Genomic DNA, 22882 nt, shown 5'->3' with positions numbered 1-22882 from the left:
CTTTTATTTCTACTATCAAAAAATGTTATTCAATGGCCATTGTTTTCCGATAATCTCTCAGTACATTATTTGCATATGTTATGTATTAACTGTACAGTATTTGTTAAAAAAACAAATACTTTTAGAGAAATTTAAAAAAAAATCACATAAATTGATCTTATTTTGAAAGGAAAAAATAAAACTTATTTTATAAATTTACAGGGTATTTTACAGCATTTAAAATTTATTATTAATTTTTTATTGAATTTTATAATTGGGGACTATTTTTAATTATTGATTCAATTCTTGCTATTACAATATTTAAATATTTGAAGATTTAAAAAAAAAATCTATCATCTACTGAATTTTTTCATTGGGGCCATTTTTACCTACTTGTCATTTGGGGCCATTTTTACCGGAGCCATTTTTTACCAGGGCTATTTTCACCAGGGCCATTTTTTCCTGGGCCATTTTTTCCTAGGCCATTTTTTCCAGGGCCATTTTTGCCTACATTCACAAAATCTATAGGGCCTAGAATGATATTTTATTTCATTAAATTCAAGTATTGAAGTTATTATTATTATTATTATTATTATTATTATTATTATTATTATTATTACTATCATTATTATTATTATCATTATTATTATAACTATAATTATTATTATTATTATTATCTCTCTTCCTCCATACTTCACCCTTTTTTCATGATACTAAAATAATTGAATCACCTTTTAAAAAAGGAATGTTCATTAATATGTTTGTTTTAATTATTTAAAATGAGATGTACTTCAATTGTTGTTGAATTGTTAAGACATGTTTAGTGTTATAAGGATTTATTTGAAATGAAACGAAAGAACTATTGATACGCTTGAAGCGATTTTCAATGCGAGATGCAACGCAACCAAACCAGTAAATATTGAAATGCAATACAATGCGTTCAACTTAGTTTACATTGATTGATTTCGACAGTGAGTGTGTATAAACGATATAAGATGATGAAAATTTATAGTTTTATCAACTTTTAAGTCTTTGGAAGACGCCGACCAGGCTTTAGTAAACTCTCGCAAACATTTTAAATATTAATATGAAAAAGAAGATAATGTACGCAGACATGTAGTTGAACATTGGTTTTCAACAGTGCTGAAATTTTATAATGGAAATTGAAGAATGCACAGAAAGCCAAGAATTGTTTATTCCGTGTACGGTACTGTACAGTATATCTATTTTGCAGGAATTTTGTGTTAAATATTTCTATCCAAAGGTTTTAAGTTTCTTGTAAGAAGTTCAGTATTTCTGTACCGGTATCTTTTAAAATTTATTTAAAAATTAGTATTAGTATCACTATTATTATTACTATGCCAATTATGGTTACTATTATTATTTGTTTCATTCCCATTATCATTATTATTGTTGTCCATACGCCCTCTTCTTATCAGCAATTTACGAAGACGAGATCTCCGAAGAGATGCTTTTTATAATGATGTGATAGAGATAACTTTAAATCGTCTTGTGGTAATGCTGTAAATAATGTACATAAATACATTTTTAAAAGTTAAAGAAGAGTAATCTGTGAGTGATATATATATATATATGATTATATAGGCCTATATATATAGGCCTATATTATGTATGTATTACGTGTGTGTTTTGTGTGTAGTGTGTATGTATAATGAGAATATCCTCGTTTACAATTATGTTTGTTGGCAGTAACACAATTTAATAAACGTGTTTTCGTCATACATCAAGATCCTCTTGCAATTGTATATCGTCAGCATTCTGGCGTATTGTCACAACTAGCATTTGCAAATGGATTGCTTCCACATGCTTTGGTTTTATTTCTATCATCGTGTAAAACATGTCCTCTGAGTAGAGGTAATAACGATTAACAATAAAATTCAATATTTGAATCGCTTACTTGTATAATTATAATGCCACGTTAATAGACCTTTCCGAAGTGTCAATCAAACTTAACAATTGACCAATCAGAACTGGGCCACGAATACGCGCGTGTCTAAGAAGCACTGAAATAGAGGACGTCTACCATTTTATTTTGAAATGCCCATTATATAATCACGAAAGAAATCATTTTATTCCTAATTATATTGCAAACATGTTCTACTTTGTTTCGTTATTCAAGTCGAGGAAATCAAGTACGATTAAGTCATTAGCCAATTTCATTGTACATGCTTACAAGAAGCGAACATTTTATTTGACACACTAATGTTTATGTTTTAAGGCTGTTGGCCTATATACAGAATAAAGTCTCCCTCTGGGGAGAATTGAAATTGAAATTGAAATTGAATATGCCAATTATTGTTACTATTATTATTTGTTTCATTCCCATTATCATTATTATTGTTGTCCATACGCCCTCTTCTTATCAGTAATTTACAAAGACGAGATCTCCGAAGAGATGCTTTTTATAATGATGTGATAGAGATAAACTTTAAATCGTCTTGTGGTAATGCTGTAAATAATGTACATAAATACATTTTGAAAAGTTAAAGAAGAGTAATCTGTGAGTGATATATATATATGATTATATAGGCCTATATATATAGGCCTATATTATGTATGTATTACGTGTGTGTTTTGTGTGTAGTGTATATGTATAATGAGAATATCCTCGTTTACAATGATGTTTGTTGGCAGTAACAAAATTCAATAAACGTGTTTTCGTCATACATGAAGATCCTCTTGCAATTGTATATCGTCAGCATTCTGGCGTATTGTCACAACTAGCATTTGCAAATGGATTGCTTCCACATGCTTTGGTTTTATTTCTATCATCGTGTAAAACATGTCCTCTGAGTAGAGGTAATAACGATTAACAATAAAATTCAATATTTGAATCGCTTACTTGTATAATTATAATGCCACGTTAATAGACCTTTCCTAAGTGTCAATCAAACTTAACAATTGACCAATCAGAACTGGGCCACGAATACGCGCGTGTCTAAGAAGCACACGTGTTGTTCCACAAACGCACGTGTTTGCGTATGTTTTAAAACTGTCGTTTTGTGGGACCTTATAACAATTTAAAAATAATGCATTGCTTTCCTTGTATTTTTTGATTGACTTTCAGGTAATGATGGATAACATTATTGTACTGCGAGATACTGTTTGCATATTTTTATCCTTTACTTGTACCGTGCCATAGCTTTTCAAGTTCAAGTTCAAAAGTACATTTATTCAAAATGGTCAATATAGTACAGATACATAAATACTTACTGTACGAAAACAGAACTGAAATAAAATAAATAATAGTGACCATCAATGGGATAAAGATTAGAAGTGAAACTTCTCACCCTGACCCCATAACGATATAAAAACTTAACAAATAAAAATATATAAATATATAGGTGTGTATACATATATACACATGAAATACATGCACACATACAGTATATAAAATTAGTTAATCATGGTACAAAGATAAATAATATTTTGTGGAATTCTTCCATTGCATAATTCTTCCATTTGCTACCAGTCAATTAGGCATGAATGCAGCCATGGCGAAGGTCAGGGTGAGAGGTGAGAAAAAAAAATAAATAAAATAAAAATGACTGCAACTTAATGAATAACGATGTTTATTTTAAAGGAACTGTAATTAAACGACAGCAAACTATGACCAGCTGGGTCTGAGCAATAAGCGTACGTTACTGAGATAAATCGGTTATTTTATAATTATTTTAGAAATAGAGTAATACTATATTATCTTTTATGAAACGTTCACATTTTTACGGTAAATAGCAATATTCTTACTAAGCCGGATATGCCGGTGCACACATTCAAATCCCCTTCTCCAGTAATACCGGCATTGTTTTTTAGAATAAAATGCTCCTGACCGCTTATAATAAAGTACGGTATGTAAACTATTAGCAGAGTTTTAGTTGTAGGTGTTACATCACTAACTTCAACAAAACATGACATGTTTTGTTGTGTTTGGATTATCTTTTAGAATCGGTATTGAACAATAATCATTGATAAGCCTATTCTAATACTGAACTGAAAATGTCCATTATTCAGTCACTTGTTTTAAAAGGTGAACATAGCTTTTGCATAGCTATTTTCTTTGTTAAAAGTCCTGAAATCCCGAGTGAGATAACATTCGTTTGCGAAAGAATGCTATAGCAATTTGCCCTATTTTTCAAGCAGATGCTGGTTGAAAAATACATTACACACTCCAAAAACTATTTTTTAAAGTTCTAAAGTGTTATTTGGGCCAAGCGTCCATGGTTATTTTAGACGTTATAATAACATATCATCTTTTAGTAAATAATCGTGTCCTTAGGAAGCTGGATTTTCAGGTGCTTGATATATTTTCCTGTGATACCGACATTACGGTATGTGTGTCAGAATAAAAATCTCCTGACCGATTATAATGTGTAGGCCCCTATATAGGCTTATAAAAAATAGTATCGTTAAATGTTAAAACATCTCATGGTTTTCGTTTTGGGTGTTAGCATATTTACTTATTTGTTTTTGTTAGATCATAAATTCCGTCATTGTAAAAAGACTTCAACGCAACGTGATTTTATTAAAGTTTCTTTAAAATCGATATTGAATAATAATCATATATGCTGATACTGAACTGAAATATCCATTATTCTAAACCAACGTTTCTTCACTGCATGGCAAAGCATTCGTTGTATTTGTATTTTTTTCTCCACTAAGTTAAGCAGATGTTTAAATGAACACAATTCGTTGATCAGACATATTCTGTATTGATTTAATTTGTTTTGAATCGCCATGTATGATAACACCATCACGAATTCCTAATAGTTTATAGTTAAACAAATTGTTTCGCTCGACTTTTTAGATTGTGCATATTTTGCCCAATTTCAACCAGGATATATTCATCCAACATTTCTTTACTATTTGACAAAACAGCCACAAATTACGATCTCTTTGCTCACCGACCCCCCCCCCCCACTACTTGTCACCATTGTAATTATGTAGCTCTGAATCCGCCCCTGGGACCCCACCTGTGCGGCAATCAGGATGAACTCTAGATCCGCGCCTGGCCAATTAAAAAATATCCTATAGCAATTAGTAAGAGATGTAAATAATTCATTACATGTTTTAAAGACAGTTAAACATTTATGTGTTATTAAAGAAATGTTTTAAAGATATTTTATCAAATTTATTCTAGTAATACTTTAATAAATGAGATATATTTAAACAAAATATTTAGACACCAGGAAAATATATTCTCAATAATTAACAAGTGAATATTTTAGCGCGTTTTTATCTTTTTGTATAACACCTAAAACTAACGTGTAGACAATATAAAGAATATAGTCTGCAAATTTTGGAATGTGACTTAATGGAAATAAGTTGATAACTTAGAGCTTAGATTTGATAGGCCTACCGGTAGGCCTACTTTGTTGAGATTAAGGCCATGTTAATTAACGACCCACGCATTATATACGGTATGTGGTAATTATATCGGACGTACGAAGGTCCTAATAATAAAATATTTGTAGGCCAACGTAAAAAAATACAATAGAACCCCTCCTCTCGGACACCCCTATTCAAGGACACACTTTAAGGGGACATTTCCGTGAAGCGAGGGAAAATAATATATTTTAACACTACGACCAACCCCTTAAGGGGACACATCTATTAAGGAGACGGGGCCACTTTCTGAGTGTGCCAACTACTTTTTTCTTGGAAGCTTAACAAAAGTAATGTTGGTCAAGATACTCTATTTCTTTTTGACCAGAGTGTCATCAAAAATCAGTTTTATCTCTTGCTTTTTAATGTAGGCCTAACAAAGAAAACTAATGATAAAATATCGAAAATAACTAAAGCAGTAAGGAAAATCATTGTTAAAGATGTTGAGAGCATTGATCTTTGTGAAGACTGTACTTAAAATACGGAACAAGTTATTCTTAGACGACACTCATCCACTATGAGTATATTAATTTTAATAGCTCAGACACGATTTGTCAACGTAGTGAAAACAAACAGATGTATAAATCCCTTTTTTTAAATCGTATCACTACAACAACAATAGAATCAAATAACAATATTTTCTTCAAATTTATATTTTGATAACGTTTGAGCGATAAAATGACCATTTTTTTTCTGGTTCCTTAAAATAGATATCGGTATAGGCCTATACTGATGGTGTTACTTGTATAAACTAATCATGGGATTTATGATTTTTTTCTGCGTAATTTCTTATACGATGTGATTTTATTCACAGGATTTTTTTTTTGTACTTTCATATAGGATTCAAATTGTCGAAGTAAAATATACGATATAACTTTCAATTAGTTAAAGTAATTTTTCAATAATTCACAGACATATGAAAATCACAGATTATAATCACTATAATACATGCTAGTGTACTCATCGACTTACCATGTACGTGGTTTGACGTTTGTGTATTATCACCTCCCTGCCTTGGCTGATGCCTGACAGGTGATTTGTACAATATATAAAATATTTGTCGTAGATGTACAGTATTTGTTTTAACAACACAGCACGTGGGATTTAGGAACCCCACACTGTCGTAAGTGTTTTGTAAACATTTTACAATATGGTGGTTTGGTGTTCATTAAAAGGCTATTTTTTGGTGAATTTTTATTAACATATAACTTAACTTCATTAAATATTTGAATAGCTGATTCAATAAATTACCGTATTTATCCATGATTTATTCGAATAAACGCCAGGAGCGTTTATTGTTGAGAAGGTTTTGAGAGGTGGTTATTTCGAAAGAGGCGTTTATTTTGTTTTTGTGTAAAATGGGTACGTACCGGTACTCAAATAACGCCCCTTAATTTCACTGTAAAGGTGGAACTACAACACATAATTACCGTCAAAATGTGTTAAGATTGTATGATCAAAAAGACTTATTAATCCCATCCAGGTTAGAAAAATGTAATTCTGGAGTTCAGCATTAATAGAATGTGTTGTGAATGGTGCTGTTTCCATAATAGATATCATTTAGTGGGGAGTTTATTCGATAAAAAAAAAAAAAAAAAAAAAAAAAAAAAAAGATCAACCTCCGGGGATGCTTATTCGAGGGAGGCATTTATTTAAAATCAGGCTCCAGAGAGGGCGTTTATTCAAAGTGGGGCGTTTATTAGAATAAATATGGTATGATGACTCTCATTGCCAATAATAATGAGTCATTTGTAATTCTAGGCCTAAGTGCAATCCCCAAACACCCAATCTCGGTGCTATACATCTCGACCCTAATAAGAGAACGGTGTTATTTTGATATTAATTCATTTAGTTTGTATTAATATTATTCTGTCAATGCAATTTGTAATTTGTCTTTTTGATATCAACATCTTTGTGTACAGATCCTGCTTTCGTAAGTAATAATTTTGAACCCATAAGCTATATTATTATTGACGTTTATTTGTGCCTATAGAGTATGTACATGTGCATTATATTAATTGGTCACTAAAGATAACGTCATCACGATTTCGCCGAGTGGGTATAAAAACATACACAAAGCCCAATGAGAATTTTGGAACGTACCGTGTATTCACTAGGCCTAGGCCTACGATAACACGTCAGGTAGTGCAAAAGATCACTCCTATATTTTTTGACGCAAACTCACATCGAAATAGCATTTGCAGTACCCGCTGCTACTTGGGATCGGATTCAACACTAGTCACTAAGCGCATGTTCGGTAGTCTAGTGGTTATAGTGCCAGGTTAGTTATCTGGAATTCGTGGGTTCGATTCTTCACATGTTTTTGGGAACGTACTGAGTATTCGGTACGATAACACATCACTCAATAATAATAATAATAATAATAATAATAATAATAATAATAATAATAATAATAATAATAATAATAATAATAGTAATAGGCTAACAAGAACAGCGCAATAATAATAATGGTGACGATGATGACGATGATGATAACGATGCCAATAATAACAATATTAACATTAATATAAACAATTCCATCAATAATAATAATGATAATAATAATAATAATGACATCAATGATGATGATAATAATGACGATGGTGTTGACGATAATGGTGGTGATGATGAGGAAGTAGATGATAATAATAAGAAATAACAATGCCCATAAAATAAATATTAATAATTTTCATCTTAATCTCATAGTTAATTTAATCATAATTATTTCCTGTTCGCTGTTGGAATTTATAATTCTCCGAAATATGAAACACAAAACAAAAACTCATTATAATAGCCACAAATCATCTGATAAATCGTCCTTTACATATAAGTTGCTTGATTTAATTCTGTAAACGTGTGAAAATAAATACAATAAATGAATTAGAATTAAATTTTACTTTAATATCATAAAGCGATGTATTTTCTCTGTTGTAATTAAAATAAAGTCAATCCATTACGTTGAATCATAATCTCTACTTTTATATTTTTTTATTATTTTACATGATTATTATGGCATAATTTTAAGATGAATTATTCAAGAATTATGCCTATTGAAGTTTTTCTCTGGACGGAACAGACGCTAAATCCAGACTGCAAACTACAATTCAACTTTACACATCTCAATGAAATTTAGCTTTCTCCAATGACAGAGAGTAAATTTGTTCTCCGTTTTTTTTAGATTAGTATCCGTTATTGGTATTTATTCTGTTCTTTTCTGACACTTATATTCATATTGTAGCAAACATATTCAGTTTTACCCTCAGGCTTATGTTTATCTAATCCAGTTTCTGATAATCGAGGAAAATATTGTACTGCAGACCTCTGAACAACTGGAACTATAATAAATAACGATATTAATAGATAATATTTGTTCTTAAAAAAAACTGTGCATTACTCAAAATTAATTATGATGAAATTAATTACGATAGGCCTATAGGTTTTAATTTGCTAAATAAATATTATATTGAATTTAAGTTATTTGCCAGTTGGTGGTATAATAACAGTGGAGGCAATCATAACTTTAAAGATGTATTACAGATAGGCCTAATTCAAAAAGTTAAATTCTTATCTACTAAAATTCTGGTTTATAATCATTAAAGCATCTGTAGCCCTAATCTTGGCTTAGGCTCTGGTGTTATTTTAGCCCAATTTTTAGTGATCTAGAATTATGCTAGCAAGGCACGTTTGTCGTCTTATTGAGAAAACGATGTAAAACAACTGGCTGGGAATAAAAATTCATTGGAATTTTGCTGTTAGATATCTGCCCAGTTTGCTGCTCTTTTGCCGAAATACAACCCTTTATGAAGGGCTGCAGGGGGGAACCTTCGCACTGATGTCTTCGGATTTGGGTCTGCTGAACGTTTGATTTCAGTTATTACATTCTCGTCTTCATCTTCATAATCTACCGAGGATGATCTTTTTCCAGACCCCAGGTTACTCCAAAGCTGAGAGGGCGTTTTACCTGTTCCTGTAAACTGTGGACGATGGAGCTTGCCTTTGCCGCTACCACGCTTTAGACTTGAACTAGATTCAAGTTCTTGGAACTCTGCAGCTTCAGCTTGATTAGGAATATCAGTGTCATCATAAACCACATTACCTCTGCTACCTTCTAACGTCTCTAGATCTCCACCATGCAGAACATAACGATCAGACTGGTGGTCTACTTCGTTCTGAAAATAATTGTGTCCAGTTTGCCTTCCATTCTCATCTTCATCAAACCCTAATTCTCGCCTGCCCATCATAAAATCACTTAAACGCGCATCTCGTTTGCCTAACATAAAGTCAGTTATACGTGCGTCCCGTTTGCCCAACATAAATTCACTCAAGCGTGGATCTCGTTTGCCCATGATGAAATCACTGAAGCGCGGATCTCTTTTACCAAGCATAAAATCACTCAAGCGTGAATCCCGTTTGCCCATCATAAAATCAGAAAAGCGTGGATCCCGTTTGCCCATCATAAAATCAGAAAAGCGGGGATCCCGTTTGCCCATTATGAAATCAGAAAAACGTGGATCTCGTTTGCCCATCATAAAATCAGAAAAACGTGGATCCCGTTTGCCCATCATAAAATCAGAAAACCGTGGATCTCTTTTGCCCATCATAAAACTAGTTAGTCTAGGATTTCTTTTTGATGTTATGTGTCCAAGTGTAGAATAACGAAGTTCCTTCTCATCATTATCTTGAAAATCGTTAAATTCATCCGCAATGACCCTCTTGCCAAAGTAAAGACCTTGGTGTAACAATGGCAATGCACGTATCCAGTTCTTTATTGGAGCAGTGGCATTAGCCTTCTTTGATGGGAATCCAATTGGCCTCTGAAATAAATAGTTTAAAGTAAATGAGTGTATGCGGCACTGAGTCCTTCATATTAATAATTTATACATTAAATATTGTTTGTTTATTAACTTTTTATTTCATTTATTTATTTAATGCCATACATGCGCCAAGGATGGCTAATAGTGAATATATCACTGTCCTACGATTAGGTAAAATCCCTTTCACAAAACCAACATACATGCACAATGCTTTACACAAATGGTGTGGAGTTGTTTTGGTTGTGAGGAAATCCTGCAACTGTGAACCCAGGACCCACTCCACTTCTGAATTTTTGCATTGGGAATAAATTCTTGCGGTGCAACAAGTAGACTGTTCTGAAGAACTGTTGTTTTTATTTTGTATATTGTCTCTTTTCAACAGAAATCAATGTCACATACTGGCCCTTCTGTAGTTCAGTAGGGGGGGGGGGGAGGCATGGCAAGCCCCCACCCCGTCGGGGCAAAAACCACAATTCGTCGGGAAGAAAAAAAATGTGTATTTTCTATATAATAATAGACTATAAAATCGACTAAAAAAGTCTTTGAAAACCTAAATTGTTATATTTTTCTGTGGCTTCGCCCCTTGGACCACTTCGAGCGACGTGTACCCACGCCCACTTTGCTTTCGTCAGGGACACCGTCAGGCATATCCTGGCGCCACTCATGCATATAGCATTGCCACAATTTGTGAACGTCGTGGTTAGGTTTCCATCAAACAGGTTATTAGTTTGAAATTACATTATAAACATGTATTATGGTTCTACAAAACATTTTAAACAACAAACTGCAAAGTTAATATAACGAAATTATGATGTAAAATTAGTTGGGGGAGGTCACAAAAATGATCATGTGAAAATGGTGCAAACAAAAATTAATAGGTTGTTTTCATTATTACATGGTTTCTATTGTCTAAGATTTTTTAATAATTAATATTTATTTAACGAATGTAGAAAATAAAGATGTTTTGATAGGATCGTAAGTATATAAAATATGATAATGGTTGCTTTATCCTGTCTACTGTAAGATATTTATTTTTGTTGTGCTAGAGATTACGAAGATTTAAAGAAATAGTAGTACCGGTAACATTGTTCTGATTTACGGGCAATGTAAATTGTATTAAGAGAGAAAAACACCAATCTGACCGATAAAACTGAGATAAAGAAACTAATATATATTTTGTAGATACCCTACACATATAAATCTAATCCAACATAAAGTTCTGTAAGAAAATAATACTTACATTGTATGCATCGTGGATGTTGTCACCTGCGTAGCAAAGAGTCAATAGGCATTGCTGGAAAAGAAACCATGTCAACAACAGGAAGAAAGGGGGCTGCCTCAACATCTGTAAGAGAATAATAAAATAATTCATTGGTGAGGCCTACAAGGCACAACTTCAAACTCCCGCTATATATGATCAGAAAAAAATAATTGATGTCGAAATTATGACACGAAATGAAATTTATTTTGCAAAGATAAACTTTGCGTGGTCATTAAGAGGTAAAGTTCCAAGAGAAGCAGTGAGATATAAGAAACTGACGCGTACACGCTATTACGTTTTATTATATTGTGTTAATATTGAAACATAGTATAGAGGTTTTCTAAGTATTTTTGTTGAATTTCAGCGGATTTTAAACAAAAACAGTAAAAAGATATCACATACTAAGAGGGAAGGAGTGGAATGTAGCAGAGGGATTATTAGATATAATTTTCAAAGTCTATTCTACTTCTGCTATAATAGTTTAGTTCAATGTAAAAGGTCACTTGTAGATGAGACCTTATGGGGTGTATATTAATTATGGAAACTTTGTGTGTGGCAATGATTCCATCTTAATTATATCAAACTAACTGCAAATATAATCAGTCATGCCATTGTAATTGTATTAGTATGCCAAAACATATTTTGATTATCAGGAAATGATAACAAGAATAATAGATTTTATAATATCGATCTTGCAAACGCACTTTATTACCACGATCCAGGATTGTGGGTTGTGACATGTACTCAACGAATACTAATAAAGATAAAAATTTGAATATTTGTTCTATAATGCTGTCAGGGCCTTCAAATTTACCGGGACTCCCGGGTGGATAGAATACCTTTTCTAAAGACACAAGCAAAATGCAAACATGAAGAGGTCTTGAACGCCGTCCGCAATATTGAAAGGCCAAACTTCATTTGATAAATTGTTATAATAATAGTTTCCTGTTCTTTCTACTTTTTTTTTTCAATCATTCTTTTTCTTACCACTACATTTTGTAACAACTCTGGTGGAAAACTTAAAGCCCCTTAAAGTCTGAATTAGACAAAAAATGTTATTAGAAATCATTATGATTAACGGCCGGTATTCAATTTGAACATTATTTAAAAACAAATCTCGTTTGAAAAAAAATATTGTTCGAAAGTTTCACAAACCTGCATTCACTTATCAGAAAATTTGTGGAATTTCGCTAACAAAAGTCTTCAAGCTGAGAATAATCTTCATGGTATATTATATATATTTTGCAATTGTGTTAGGCTGTAAGTTCTGACTATTCCAGAATGAGTAAATACAATATGACATTCATTTGAGGTAGTTTCACGCCATCATTAATAATATCGCTCCCCCCCCCCCCCATTTCACATAACTTTATTAGATATACATACTTATATTGTTTAAATTGTTGCGTCATTCAAGTAATAAATGACAAATTCCATCCGAGTTGGTGTTCTTTTGTTTTATTGTCTTGTCCGGCTTCTTGCGACATAAAACACATTTTTCGAGCAAAATATATAAAAGATGAATTTATATCACAAGGGGGCGGACGTCGTACAATTGATTGGCGGCCTTAATACATTAGAATTATGTGTAGTGTGGGTAAGTAGATACCAGTCTCGGTCAGGTGTGGTATTTTGCTTTAAGCATCCGTCCTGAGCACACGTACCAAAAATGTTTTCCCCACCATCCTCCCCTGCTTCCGTCCTGAAAATCTGAGTTTATAAAGCTTGGTGTGCGTGTGCACTCATAAAACTTGTATGTTTTAAGTAGGCCTAGTTTAAGTTTATTTATAAAGTACCTGGTTAAAATGTTACAACTCTCTATATTTGTGTACTGTATTCATTTTGTATATATATTCCTATTCATAATCTGGTACCATAAAAACATTTTCAGTTTTGATGACTTTAATAACAAAAACCCTAATTCGAAGGAACTTAAATCTTATACCAATTTTAATTGTAGGAGCTGTAATGTTTCATACATTGGGGTAAATCCCTGTCATCTTAAGACACACACTGAAGAACAGTTGAGTAGAGATATTTTATTGTAAATAACATAGTATGTTTTGGGATTATTGATAATGCAAATACAAGTTATCAATTAAAAGTTATGGAAGCCCTCTCTATATTAAACGGAAAAGTCATTCTGTGACCAAAAAAAAGTCTACAACCGTTATTTCAAAACAACACTCAGCATTTAAATGGTATGTACCTGACCTATACAGTTCATATGCACTGAGCTGAGTGTTCACACACGTGCCATGAGGATGTTGGCAAATTGACAAAGAAACATGTTTTTTAAAAACGAAATGTTAATTAATCTGAAATTTGTGTGTTGCTTCTCTGTCTGAGAAAAGGTAGAAGCATCATAGATGATTTTACGATTAACATTTCGGTGCCTAGGCAAGGAATCAGGAAGCTGGAAAAACATTCTCATTTTAATACGCTAACGATACAATTTATTGGTGCCCTCCTTTTAAAACAGAGAGCGATTGCATGAAGAGGTTTTACCCATACGAAGCTTTATTCATAAATTCAAACCTTTACATATATAAATTATAATATAACATATATTTTCGATCGAAAATATTGAATTTATAAAAGAAAAATAGTAAAATAATAAAGAAGTTATACTAAACAACATATACATTTTAAACTACATAAAATAACTTTACAATTAACATTTCGGTGCCGCAATAAGAAATCAGAATGTTGGAAAAAACGTTTTCATTTTAATACGCTAACGATACTATTGATGCCCTTCTTTTACAGAACAGGTTGGATTCTTTACTAAAAAAATATAAATAAGTGCGATCTTATCGTTACCAGGAGACGGAAAATAAAAGGAATGCGATGCGATTCATGATAATTATAGGTACATTATACCGTTGAGATATTTAATAGCTCCATGCTTTTAAGTACCATAGTCATTATGGACAGTTCGGCTAACCCCCGCCACTTTAATACCGTTGTGCACACAAGGGCAAATTAGCGTATGTAATACGTGCGGTTGATAATAAAAACTACTCAGAAAGTAAATTTATAGATTCCAGCATTTCATTCCTTCTTAATACAATGGCCAGGTAACGGTGCATTTATTATTGTTATCGTTATCATTATCATTGATATTATATATAGGCAAATAATTATTTTTACTTAGGAAAATTATCTTGCAATTGTATAGAAATTTATAATCCAATTCGGCTTTGAGCATACGAGTAGGTCTTCTGGAATTTCCTTAATAAAGAAACAGGTAAACTTCTTGAACTGAAATCTGTGATAATTTAACCAAAAGGACGTCAGTTGATAAAAAAAGAAAACAAAACAAAAAAAAAACCCACACATCTTATAATAATTATCTCCGCCAGATATCTCCGCAAGGAGATGTTTTCAGTCGTGTAAGTTTGGGTGAGCGGGTGTGGGACATAAAACGGCTGCACGGACATAATTGAAAATAGCACGGAGTGTTAGATATAACCAAATTAAGAAATGGTTAAATTTTGGTGAGGGTCCGGAGTAGGGTGTAGATGTGAGGACCATTTAAAGGGATTAAAGAGCAAACGTCCTAGACAAGATATATAAAAAAACTAATCAACTGATATGAATGAAACTTTTGTGAAAGTTTAACCAAGTTACTAGGAAGAAATTATCAAGTTTTGGTGATGGTCCAAAATCGGGGTGAACTTGAGGATCATTTAAATAGTTAAGGTCATGCGTTTATGTGAAATTTTTGTTGACACTTTAACCAAATTACAAGGAAGATATTATGAAGTTTAGGTGACTATCCAAATTCAGGTGCGCCTTTAAGGGTCATTTAAAATCCTAAGGTCCCGACCTAAATATCTCTATAATTAATTAATGGCTCTAAATGACACTACCCAGAATAGTTTGTCATGTTCCGATGAAGAAAAATTTTGGTGACCATCCGGAGTAGGGTGTGGATATGAGGACCATTTAAAAGAAAAAGTTCCAGACTAGATATTTCGAAGACTAATCAAGAGATATGAACGACAATTTCGATAAAGTATGCAAGGAAAAAATTATGAAGTGTTGGTGACGGTCCAAATTCAGGTGTGCATTTGAGGGCCAAAGGGACTCACACATAAATATCTTGAAAATGGATCAATGGATAAAAATGATAATTGACAGAATAATTTGTCATGTTTTAATAATGAAGCGTTTCAATTTTGGTCACGATCCGAAGTAGGGTGAAGACCATTTAACGAATAAGTTTACCGTATACAGTAACAATATCTCTATGATGAATATTTAAATTAGTGCAATTACAGTAAAGGTGTACAGCGTTTCATATGAACTAACTTCACTTTTTTTCGGAAATTATTGGGAATATTTTTAATGCATCTTTACATTTAAACATGTGACGCTAAAAACCAAATCCCCATATTTCTAATGCCATAATATTTCCATTTCAACACCAATACATTGCATGTATTTTGTTTGTCAGCATATAAGAGTAAAACGTGCCAGTATGTTAAAAGACGTAAAGAGTTGTTAGGTAGAGACACAATAGAAAGCGCTCAAAAAACGAAGTGCTTATGATTATATTTTTGTGTCGATATATGGACCATTCAAAACTAAACGTCGCAGATCAGATATCTCAAAAAACTTATAAACTTATCAAAATGAAACTTTCGTGTTAGTGTATTTTTTTAAAGTAGATTGTGGTTGGTGGTTGGAAAGTAGAAACATATTTTTGAGGAATCATTTTATAGAAAGAGATTGGTGGTGGGCGGAGATGCTTTCTACTGAGTGTTATTATTATTATCATCATCATTATAATCATATTACATAATCATCAATATTATCACCATTATTATATCATTTTATCATTATAAGAACTCAGACCACTGCTCAGAGAGTGGATGTTACTTTTACGAGCCAAATACTTTTTAACAGTGAAATGCTGTCTCATGACAACTTATATACACTGCCGTGTCACTTTTAGTGCCAATCGATCGCTTAAAATCACAGATAAATTGACATATTCTAGTGCAAAAACGTTTGTAGAGTACCGTACTAAGGCGTCTGCATATTATTACTACTTACTACAAATTTGTAATTTCCTGAATACACTCCAACAACAATCACCCCAACAAGTGTCAGTCACTGCGGGACAATTAACCTCTTCTCAAAAATTGACGGCAACATCGTCTTTATACATCCAACCCCATTCACAGACTTCCGGTCACTTTCGTTCCATTAAACTCACTTTGTTAATGTATAGCATAATGACCAATTTAAATATAAATATTTACCACATACAGGGTGTTTATGCTAACCTTGACATGAGCAACGTAGAATAAGTTAAACACGATTATGAGTTTGCAATAGAATTAATTGATAATGTCGAATCATAGAATGAAAATAATGTAGGCCTAAGCACGGGTTTCTAGTCGTCGAATCTAACCGAGTGTAGCAGCGAACGGATAACTGTTTTGTAGTACATGTGGAATCTAACTGAGAATTGTAATGAACGCGGATAGTTAATACGGATAACTGTTCGTAGTTGATTCTACCGTAACTTAGAGCTGTAATAGATAGATAGATAGATAGCTGGTTGGCTATATAATCAAATCTGTTTACTGCTCTTTCAAATAATATTGATGTGGACATCATGATTGTATAAGATAAATGATATATAATTTAACAGTGTGTACGGCTATCTTGATTTATATTATATATATATATATATATATATATAAAATAACGAGTCAATCGGTATCAGATATATGCCACAATATTATATATATATATTATTATAATATATAAATATATATATATATATATGTGATAATATTAATATTTGTTTTTTAAATAAGGCAAATACAATGAAAGAAATCCGTAAATAATGGAATGTTTAATTACTTATATAATAATGATAATAATACTAAAGGCCTACTTTTAGTTTGGATTTTATTCCTAGTAGTATGGTAGTTTAAACAATATTTTACAAGTAGTCAGTTCGATAATAATCTCAGTTAACTTTATTACCCTCTACAGTTTTCAATTTTCATAATGATAATCATCATCATAAACATCACCATCAGCATTACACCATCTTCATCATCATCATCATCATCATCATCAGCAACAGCATAATCTTCACCGTCATCATCCTCAATATTTTTATCAATGCTCTATACTCGTGGGTGTGACACATTCACGATAATGCGTCCATGCATGCATTATTACGTACAAGAAATACAGCAATACTATCACATATTACTAGATAGTTAAGGAACATAGATATACGCAACACAATTGTTATTAATATTAATCTACATGTATCGATGTAGCGTCGGAAATTCAATAAACTTAATAGAGTGAAGATCACTAACTTCTACATGTTTACATGCTATTTTACTAGATAAATTTATCGTTTTCATTATTTGTCTGAGTACAGATGATATATCCGATTGTAAAAAGAAACAAATAACCTTTTTGAAATGCAGATAAATAATGACATATAATTAAAGATAATACTGCCAACTAAAAATACCACACAACATTAAACAAATCAAAACACAATTGAGTTGCATATTCAAGAAGAATCACATCCTAATACATTGACAAATTTAAAAGACACAGATTTAAATTAATTTGGTTTTTTTTAAATTTTCAGACGTTTTACTACACAAATCCATATTAAAAAAAACATACCGAATGCTCATCCTACACTACAAGAATTGTTGTTATAATGTTCGATAACAAGAAAACGTAAGTTAGTACCAGATTAGTTCAAATGTAGTGTAAGCAATATATACAAATATGTTTTTATGATAAAGATAATTATTATATCTAAATAATTGATATAAAATATTGTATTCAAAAATTAATCTCCTAATGAACTAAGATTAAATGTGTATCCCTATGAGAGATAGATATTATAAATGCTCCATTTATTAATTGCCTTACTTTGGAAATAATGATTATGACAATATAAGTCAACCGTTACTGTTAACATTACCATTACATTAATGATAGGGAATCATATACAATGTACTGTGACCCCATTATGTGTCAGCCACCCGGCATACAATGTACAATAAAATAGCTGTTCCAGGATGCATGTTCCATAACACAGTGGCCTATGAATATGAAAGTATACTAAACACTAGATTAATTTCTCCTATTATCCGAAAATGAATTGCAAAATCTTGCCTTCGGGAACTTAAGTAATGTTTTTGCAGAGGACATTACGTAGGTTAGCTGCCGTACAGAATGTAATTAATTTTGAAGGAGATATTTGAGCACCTAAGGACAAAATACTGTTATTATTGTTTGGTAGTAATTTGGTACCAGGTGCCAAATGCGCTTATTACATTGCTACGCTTACGTGTGCTCCATTGTACATGTACCTTCATTGTGCAAAATACGACACATATTAGCGGAAGTAATGCCGAAGCCTATCTTGTTTTTTTGGATCCATTCGTTTCACTCTGATCAGGTCGTGTGAACTTTTATTGATTCTCTAATAACACGGTATATGCCTACAATAATGAAGATATATGATTGCTATATTATTACGGTGATCAAAGAACTGGGGTAACAGATAAAATGAACTCAAGGTGAATGCACTTTGTTTTTGTAAACGGCATGGTATTTTAATATGCTGTATTTTCACTGTGAAACCAGTTATATTGAATTCATAAATTTGTGTTTTATGTGAAGTCCAGAAAAAAATTAATATTGTGAAATAATCTATTACAATATAGGCCTACTTGTAGTTTGTGTCTTTTGAAAAATATGTCCGGGTCCGGGTCCACCGTTTTTCTACAATGTATATGGCAGCTAAAAAATTTACGTTATAATAAGGTTGAAGTTTGGTGTAATTTATAGCGTAATTTCTCACTAAACAACGTTGCAATGTTGTTGCAACGTTGTGGTAACGTTATTTTCTGACATAATAACCTAACCACAACTTTCACAGTTTGCAATTGTTAATATACCGTTTGGTGTTTGCTGAGATGGTCATTCAAACTCAGAATAAACTGTGAATAATTTTTCGTTCTTTTCATTAGATGTGTCTATAACTTCTCTGTCCTCTAAAAATTCTGCATAAAGTTACTATCATTAATTCCGTATAGATATTAAATTATAATCGCTATATGAATGCTATTTATAGTGTATGAGATGATTTGCCAATGTAAAATCTACAATAAGATTTTTTTTTACACCTTGTTGATCTTCTCGTATTTTTATTGTTTGTATCAACATTTTTATGTTCCTTACTGACTGACATGTGCTAACATTCTCACCGATTCTTTAAGACCAACCAGCCTACTTCACAGGTTTAACTATGTCTAGGGCATTAATCAGACTCGCTAAGTGTTCACAACACTAAGCTTAAAATGCATGCGCGTTATAGTTATGGCCACCAATGCACAATTTAACATCCAAGAATAGATGATACAACTCGATGGTATTTGCACCCCTCGCTATGACGTTGGTATTAAAACATTTTGACTCAGTCTAACACAGACAACTACTTAATGATGCATTATCATTGATTGCGGCATATTCGAGAACACATCTAACGATGATTTACAGTGACATCTTCTCCAGATTTCAAACTTACTAATATTGTCAAATTAGGCACAAATATTATTTGAACGATTTTCACTCGAAAGCGGGCATATTCTGGTGTCATTATAAAAGTCAGTGTCGTTTTCTTCAAACAGTGAATACAAAAACACACCGATAAAGTGATAAACATAAAAGGTAATTAATTCAACCCAGTAGTATAAATGGGTTGAGTTGAAATATAGTTGATACTTGTTAATTGTTGAATATTCATACCTGACTAAAGATAGGCCTCCAACAAGTTAGCGGAGGAGTTACCGTATTGTATATTATGCATGATTAAGAGCCAACTGCTGTTAATAATCACCAATGATAAGCGCTATCAGTACCAAATATTGTATTAGTGTTATTTATAGAGAGCTTAAATAACACTAATACAATATTAGTGTTATTTATAGAGAGCTTAAACAAAAATTCCAAATTGCATCTGAAACAAAGCTATATACGAGTTAAGTAGCCTAACGATGGGCCACGAAAACTTTGTACCTTTCAAAAAAGTCAGTCAATCGATTCACATTGACAATGGTATATTAGGCATATGATATTTAAAATATATTTGGTAAATGGTAATGCTAAAGCAGGGGTGGCGCCATGATTTGCTCGGTGGGGTTCCAAAGTCTCCGACGGGGAGGGGGCAAATGTCGTAGGAGTGGTTTGACGCGGTTCAAAATATTCCGAAAGTGGTCCAGGGTGCCAAGCCTCCAAAAATGTTTTACAGTTTAGGGGTTTCAAAGGCTTATCCGATTTTAGAGTCTACTAATAAGTAGAAAATACCTTTGTTTCTCCTTGACGAATTGTGGTTTTTCTCCTCGAGGGGGAGGGGGATGGCAGCTCTCCCCGGCCCCCATTGGCACCACCCCTGTGCTGTACAGGCCAACGTCATTTTTACATAAATAAGGGGTAAAGGTATCGAACCTGAACAAGGTCTGGGTGCCCATCTCTCTTTAGGCGTTTGGGCCAGACTGCAAGCTGTGAAGCGATCGCCACTCTTCCTCATAGAGAGTCTGTTTACCTTCCTAGCATAATATGTCGGTACCCATTTATACTCCTGGGTAAAGAGATGCAAACGAAGAGACATATTACCTTCCCCAAAGACACAAGCGACTTGCATGGAGCATTAGCTTGAACTTCTGACCACACGAGGTTGAGAGTCCAAGCCACAACCGCTGCGCCAACCACTTTAAGTTCAGCTTTTAATCATAATAAGCTAGCTGCTGTGGGTTGCTTTAACTGGTTGAATACAGAGTAGTTCTGAGAAACTGCAGGTTATGATCACATCCATTAGTCTTGATTCTTTGTTCATTGCGTGTTATACGGTATGATATTTATTAGTGCTGTTACTGCTGATCAATGAACAGCCTAGAATTTACCCCATTTAAAACATTTTAATATAAAATTACTTAAAGGAGTACAATGTAGAACAACAAAGAGATACACTGGCTTAAGAGGCAAACCGTATGAAACAAGATTTCCAAAAATGAATTTAATGAGGTTAGAAGATAGAAGAATCACTTAGACCACCTAAAGCAACATTTAAAGAAGACTATGAGAAAAACACATTCAGTCAACATGTTACAAGACTTAATAACCTCCCGTCTATATAAACACCTTAAAAGCAGACTATATGCCTACACAATTTTGAGGTTAAAAAGGCGAATAGCCGCTCGCATCTATTCCCCACCACCGGCTCAAGGTTAAGCCCGGCTTAACGTTGCCGGGTGTTGGATTTAGCCAGGCGCGAGGACCTGAAGCATATTCATGAAGCGGAACCAGGAAATGATTTTAAAAACAATGCGCACGAGACATACGTTCGCTAACAGCAGACGTAATTGAATGCTGATTAGTCAATTTTTGATCGGAGGTCAACGCGGGACTCCCTTTCAGCGATTAAAGCCCGGCGTAGGAAAGATAAACTGAGGCCTAGTTCAGACTAGGTGGATAATAAACCCGGCTTAACTCACGGGGTTTATCCACGTGCCAGTCTGAACTAGGTGGCTTATCTCAAGCCGGTCTGTCGTGTTCCTATAGTAACTAGGCCTGGCGTGCCACCGTGTTTAACTTTTCTAAGCCGGGCTTTAATCCCTGCGGGGGTCTTCCATTGACTTGGTTTAAAAAATGAACAATCAGCATTCAATTACGTGTTTTGTGAGCGAGGGTACGTTTCGAGCGCATTGTTTCGAAACTCGTTTCCTGGTTACGGTTTATTACTAGGCAAATGCTAGCGCCTGGCTAATCCCGCTAGTTTGAACGTCCGGCAAAGTTAAGCCGGGCTTAAACTTGAGCCGGGCTTAACGTAAGCCAGGCTTATCTTCAAGTCTAAACGTAGCCTGAGTGGCCTAGTTACTGTAGGAACAACGCCCAGCTTGAGATAAGCCACCTAGTTCGGACTGGAAAGGCGTATAACCCCGGTGAGTTGAGCCGGGTTTAAGCTATAGACACGATTACGGCACGACAACAACAAGATAAAGATGCGCGTAATGTTGAAGATTGCAAACTATATAATATTATACTTGTCGTGTCGTTATCGTGTCTAGTGTAAATCTAGCTTTATCCACCTAGTCTGGTCAGAACTAGGCAAAACCACTGATCTCTACTATAATAGCTGGATTGGTCATCGCCCAATCCTGGTACAGAAAAATGTGAGGCCTCCGACGCCATATTGGAGGGCCTAAGTGACGTACCATTTTAGAAAAGTTTCTTTTGGCATTTGTTTAAGTTATAGTTAAGAATAACGATTCTTGCAATACTTTTCAATCACTAGTCACTAAACTTTTTTTTGTACAATTTCTCTTATTTTCATGTAAATACAGTTAATAACGCATTC

At 33.2% G+C, this 22882-nt stretch overlaps 1 protein-coding gene across 2 annotated transcripts in view; it reads right to left on the bottom strand.

The window, feature by feature from the left end:
* Positions 1 to 8068: 8068 nt before the first annotated feature.
* Positions 8069 to 22882, bottom strand: part of LOC117124840 (enterin neuropeptides-like) — a 29614-nt gene continuing 14800 nt past the window's right edge. For both annotated transcript variants that reach the window (XM_033271178.1, XM_033271177.1), the window contains 2 exons: positions 11437 to 11541; positions 8069 to 10196 (listed from right to left, as the gene is read on the bottom strand). In XM_033271178.1, the coding sequence (XP_033127069.1) occupies positions 9135 to 10196; positions 11437 to 11541 (1167 nt within the window). In that variant the 3' untranslated portion in view covers positions 8069 to 9134. The remainder of the gene's footprint in view (positions 10197 to 11436; positions 11542 to 22882) is intronic.

The sequence above is a fragment of the Anneissia japonica genome, unplaced genomic scaffold (assembly GCF_011630105.1).
Source record: "Anneissia japonica isolate Jap-2015-1 unplaced genomic scaffold, ASM1163010v1 scaffold652_len952628_cov199, whole genome shotgun sequence".
Taxonomy (NCBI): domain Eukaryota; kingdom Metazoa; phylum Echinodermata; class Crinoidea; order Comatulida; family Comatulidae; genus Anneissia; species Anneissia japonica.
This window is presented reverse-complemented; position numbering and strand designations above follow the sequence as displayed.